General features: G+C 45.0%; 1 protein-coding gene across 1 annotated transcript in view; it reads right to left on the bottom strand.

Annotated features, from left to right (window-relative positions):
• Positions 1-5,487: 5,487 nt before the first annotated feature.
• Positions 5,488-6,023, bottom strand: part of BHLHE22 (basic helix-loop-helix family member e22) — a 5,051-nt gene continuing 4,515 nt past the window's right edge. The window contains exon 2 of the mRNA XM_025041114.1: positions 5,488-6,023. This exon is cut by the window's right edge and continues 335 nt beyond it. Within this exon, the coding sequence (XP_024896882.1) occupies positions 5,930-6,023 (94 nt within the window). The 3' untranslated portion in view covers positions 5,488-5,929.

Raw genomic sequence — 6,023 nt, 5'->3', positions numbered from 1 at the left:
AGTCTAACCTTCCCAGCCCAGTCATTTTTCTTCCAGAGATCTCTAATCTGTTTCTGTATTGCCGGATTTAGAGAACACAGGGGAAAGGCAAGGAAAAAAAGTCACACACGCATATGCACATGCATTCAGGGATACCTGGTAATTTTTGCAATAGAAGGCTCCTGAATCATGTTAAGACGAGTCATTTAGAAAAAGTGGTCGAATTTAACCCAAATCAAGCCTCAGGGAAAGCGAGCAAAGAGTTTCCTTGCCTTGCTAGGAGGCAAAGAGCTCTTTGGGGGTTAAAACTGGAGCGCTTTCGCACCACTCCCGCCTTCGGCGTGGCTACGGGGGTGCGCCTGACAAGCTTGACCTCAGCACGTGAGCCCACCAGGCAACGCGGTTGCAGAGGACAACGCGATTCTAGTGCCATTCTAGAAAGAGAGTTTGAGGAAGAGTCCCTGAAGTTCACTGTTTGTCCCAAGGAACTTGGAGGTTGGAAGGCTTTGCGCTGCAGGAGGGGCCCGGGACGCCAGTCGAGGGACAGCACCCCGAGAAGGCGAGCTGTGTCTCCGGATCCCGAGACCCAACCCCGGCACAGCGCGAGCGGAGCCCCGCGGGTGGCGCTCACGGTGGACGTCGTTCCGTCAGCTGCCCTGGGCTGGCTGGCCTGCAGGAAAGCCGGCCCCACTTTCTCCTGCCATCCCAGGTCCCCAGCACAAACACCTACCCTGGCCCGGGAGTGAAAACAGACACCTGTTTTTTCCGCACAGCCTAGTTCTAGTAAACACGTAGCAATCGATCAGAAGAGCCGGAGGTCCGGCTGGGAGAAAAAAGACTCTTACCTCGAGGGCTGCTTTTACTCTGAAACTTAAGTTCTTGTCTCCTGGTTCTCCCTCATGTTTCCCTCCTTCCTTCGACCGTGCCCAGTGTCTGATTTAAAAGGCCAAACCTAAATCAATCTGCAACTCGTTGGCTTGGCAAATCTAGGGACATTCGAGTTATAAATGCCAACGCAGAGCGCGCAGGAAACGGGCTCATTTATTTTGCCCACACAACAGAAAAATGTTAATTGATGTAAAGTTGCTTGGCGCGTAGAGAATTTAGTCTGACCTGCATTTTAATGAAAAGAAAACTTATTTATGTTTCTGACGCTTATATTTTGCAATTTAATTTTGTTTTGAGGCACCGTTGTGTAGTTGACACCCCCGCCCCCAACCAATTCCCCAATCGAATCACATTTTCATTAAAGTTTTTACTAAGGAGCCTCGCCTGACCAGGATTCATTCCCCTCCGCCTTCCATGAGCACACTTTCGGGGCTCCACTCGCTCTATCGCTCCGCCCGGCAGAGCCGCCACAATGTGCTGCGAGCCGGCAAGTGGACTCATCATTATTTTTCAAAGTCTGGGAAGTGTGTTATCCTTTTTCCTAGTGGTAATTAGTTACCATAGCATCTAATACGTAAATGTGCCCAGAGCACACCATTAACAGTTAAACGGAGGATTCAATTTAACACATGATTATATCTTTCATAAGTCATTACACTGGAAAAGTCAATGCCACTCATGCTGGTTCAACCTCAGGGTCCGGGGAGCCTAGAAAGGTTCGGTTCCGGCGTCCGAGACCAAGAGTGCGTGGAGAAGGGAAGCCCGTGAGCCTGGGCCATCCCTGGTGAGCTGTTGGCAGTAGGGATGAGTGGTGGGAGGGGAAGGAAGGAGAAGGGTTTAAGCTCAATACAGGGTCTTGGAGGGGATGCCCAGCTGCGTGGAGAGCGCACCAGAGTCTGCGCGCGCTCATACACGCGGTCGCGCGACTCTCTCTCTCTCTCTCTCTCTCTCTCTCTCTCATCACAGAGAGGAAGAAGGAGGGGTAACTATTGAGTTCTTCGAGGACAGTCATTTGATGATCTACACGCAAGGCCCCGACGCTTCTGTAGGTGCCCAGTGTCAAACTGGAGATGGGACCTAAGTGGGAACTAGAAATTAGGGGACGAAATTGAAATTAGATATTACAGAAGGAAGCCAGGTGGGACTCTAGGTCTTCGCTCAGCTTCATCTGCCCACTCTCAATTCCCTAAGAAACGGAGCTGCTGGATCTGCCCGGCCGGGAAAAGCGCCCCTAGGAGTAGGAGGTGTCAGAGCAGGCTCAGGGGCCCGCAAAGAACTCGGGCAGTCAGTCCAGTACATCGCGGTCTCAGGGGCCGGCCTGTCTGCCCCGTCCCAAGGGCATTTCGGCAAGGCTTCTCCGATCCCCTGGTGCTCAGTCACTCAGTCCCGACGTGGATGCTCCAAACTGGAGAGGCATCTGGGGCCCACAAGTATGTGGGCCAACTTTCCAGTCTGGAACAAAACTGAAGACTCAACTCTCAGAAGGAAACGCGGCCCCGGAGACTTCCCGGGTGGGGGAAGAATTGTCTCGCCAACCCTTGGGGTCCTTCTCTAAAAGCAGCTGCTGAAGAAACTTTGGAAAGGCTGGGGTTAGGGCAGGGAAGGCCCCCTAAGTAAACCGCCAAAAACCTCTTTCCTGTTCCTTTCACATGCCCCACGTTTATTCCTAGAACCAAATGCTGGTCAACTCCTGGATTTGCAAAGAGAATTGATTTGTCTGGAGTTATCAAAATAAGAAGAAGTGTTATTAACCCCACTGCTTTAAATAATTGTGCATATTCATCTGACATTTCAACTTATTCTCAACATCCTCTCCTTTCCCCACTTCCATCCTTGTCACGCCTCTTTGGGGACTAAGACTGGAGATTGAGTAGTAAAGGGTGAAAGGAAGGTAAGCATTTCTTTTTCTCCCGAAGTTCAACATTTATTATTTGCACAATTTCTAATAATAGTTGAACAGTACAGAGGGTGCAGATAAAGTATTTCAAGGGGGCCTATTTAATAATGAGAAATATTAAGCAGTAAATCTTGCAGCAAATGTGTCCCCTACAATGTTAATATGCAAAAAGAAAAAAAAATCGACTGATGGTGGCTGTGGTTAATTCCTAATCAGAATGATGGACAGCAGGGCCAGAACAATACAAACTAATGGCTGTGTTGCTGATCACTTTACCCCTTGATTAAAGACACCCAATTATGGCGCAGAACAGTGTCGTAATTATGTTTCTTAATCACATCCAGGAGGTTTAATTGCCTTAACGATGTGTTTCATTAAATGAATTTAGGTATTATAGTCGACAGTTTTCATACACAGTTGTTTTCAAATTAACATAATATTAGACATCGTCATGGAAATTGTTTTAATAATCATAATTAGATGCACCCAGGCTTTGTCTGGTAAATGCTAAGAGACGGGTCTCCCTCTGCCTGGGGGCTGCCCTGGTCTCTTCCCTCCCTCTACCCCACTCCCAGACTGGGAGGGCTCCAGCTTCAAGGGCCTTTGCTGTTATGTTTTCTGAAAAGTTGCAGGTTCTGATTAATCTTTTTTGATGGCAAGTGGAGCAGAAAATATCCTCCCTCACCCCCCACTAAGTCTGATGGCATTTAGGGACATTATTCTGAGCTGAGGCTATACAGACAAAAATGCATTTAGCAAACTGCCTACAGAAGAAGCACTTCACCACCACCATGTCTGTAACTTCCACCACAGTAAAACTCAAACCTTCTCTATTTGAGGGCATTATCCAGGTCCAAATACAAGCCTATACAGACATTCTTTAATAGAAACAATGCCCAGTCCATCCAGAATCCCTAAAAAACTCATTAACGAGCAACACTAGTAAGTTTAGAAAATCTCTATGGGCACTGTTTACACTTATCATTCAACCTGGTGGCTTCCTCTGTCAGAAAAAAAGTGGAAAGCCACAATAAAATTCATTCTCAGAGAATCCAACTCCACCTCTTTTCCTTGGCTTTTAGGCAGTTGGAGATAAATCTGAGAAAAACTCTTTTAAGAAACTTTAGCCACTTTGATGGGCCCTGACCTGGTTAACAAGGCCCCACAAGTGGGACAGAGTTCCAGGAACAGCATGGCCTTCAAGGTTCATGCCAGCAGAGGGGGAGGCCGGACCTCCTCTGGGTCTCACCACTGACCCCACCTCTCTCTCTCCACCGACCAGGCCCAGCCATCTTCTGAGCAAGTACCCAGGTGAACGAGGGCCACTCCTAATTGTGTATCCTTGACAAAACTTTGGTTCCACCTTCTCCGAAACGCCTTTCTTTTTTGTTACCTTTCAAGCAAAAAGTAACACAGAAGAGAGGTGACTGCTCCTTCCACAAAGCACAGCATAATAAAACGTTTGATCAAAATATTTTAATAAAGATTCTTTCTGACATAGATACACATACAAATGGTCGTACATAGCTGTCATAGTCTGATTGACCTATTGAATATATATATCATTCTTTATACATCCAAAACCCACCAACAGATCCATCATAGCTCCCAACTCGCCATCCAACCTGACAAACTAAATTTGTATTATCTGCAAGGAGTGGAAAATAGCAGGACTCCATTTTTAAAAAAGATTTTCTTGATTTTCATAGGATAGAAAGGCAGGCAAACAGCCATGCAAACTAAAACTGAAAGCTCACTTTGGGTAAATAGCTTCTTGCTCTTCCTTAGTTTTATTTTATTTCTTTTTAAATTTTATTTTATTTTTTTAGAAAAATAACAAAGGATTTCACACCATAGGCAAATCAAACTAGTCTTTTAACTTAAATAATTCTCCACAGTTAAAATAACTTATATATGTACATATATATTAAAAGCAATTAAATTAGACCTTTAAAAAATGCACAGCACAGCCTGGAAAAATATTTGCTTAGCACGGTGTCTTACTGATAGGATCTATTGCTGTGATGTCTTTCCCTTTTAGAATGCAAAGGAGTCCCCTTTCAAAAAAGAGATCAATTCATCAATTAAGAATACACCTTTCCTGTAATTTTTGGACTGAAGCAATTTATTAAAGCTCAATTTAAATACAGGGATGATGCAACTGAAAAAAATTCAGGTGACCTTTGATAAACCTAAGCAGCTCAGATACATCAATAGGTCTCTTCATACTTGTTGGCATATAGATCTTTTAAACACTTGGCACACAGTATAAGTTAATCTATAAAACAATTTTAGAGGCATTAAAAAAAAATCTGCACATAAGACCCATACCTTAATACATGATAAATACTGTGGATGTGGAAGGGTCATTGAAGAATAACAAATAAATACCATGAATTGTTAATACATCATTGCAGAGTGGAAAGTAACAAGGTGCACATAAATATTTTTAAATGCAATTCTTTCAGCCACAGTCAGTTTTTTATAACACTCTCGCCAAAACTTTTGAGCATTTTCACAGGATTAAAGTTCCGAGACAATAAAAAATACAAGTCTTCCATAGCAACGTGTCTCTTTCGTTCTGTTTTGTTTGTCTTTCACTTAAATAAATCTACCTTTCAAGTTTTTCTCCTGGCTCAGAATCAAAATTTATTTTCAAGTGTCCTTTCTGATTTGTCTGAATGAATATTCCGTCCCACAAGCCACCCAACCCCAGACTCCTCCTCTCCCCCCCTCAGCACTAGCCAAATTCACAAATATTAGGAGGATTAGTATTTTGCCATTTAATACTCTCCACGCTTAATAACCAAGCGACTATCGTCAACTTATTTTTAACATTAAAGGAAAACTCTGCTTCCTCGCGGTCTAGGCTGCCACAAGTTGCCACTTTTCTGAGGAAAAAAAAAAAAAAAAAAGACATCCATACTCCAGCCCAACTCCACCTCCCTCTCCCTCCCTCCCCACCCCAAAGACCGAAATTCTGGGGCTGTCAAGTCTGAAAGTCCCGTTTGTCTCTGATACGTCTCCTGTTTTCGCCTCTGCTTTGTTTGCTCTGCAAGTGTTTCACAACTACCAGGGGACCAAAATAAAGGGGTGGGGGGGGCAGCTTTTCCCATTCCTCTAGCTTTCGGGTCGGTCTTGTGTTTCTCGAGGGGTGAGGGGTGTTTAAGGCTTCTCCGTGCACTGTTTGCAGAGGCTGGAGGAGACGCTGTTGAACAGGGCGCACTTCTCCGGGCAGGAGGCGGCCGGGGGCAGCCCG

Source organism: Pteropus alecto, unplaced genomic scaffold (assembly GCF_000325575.1).
Source record: "Pteropus alecto unplaced genomic scaffold, ASM32557v1 scaffold87, whole genome shotgun sequence".
NCBI classification, from domain to species: Eukaryota; Metazoa; Chordata; class Mammalia; order Chiroptera; family Pteropodidae; genus Pteropus; species Pteropus alecto.
Note: the sequence above shows the minus strand (reverse complement) of the source record. Positions and strands in the feature narration are given on the sequence as shown.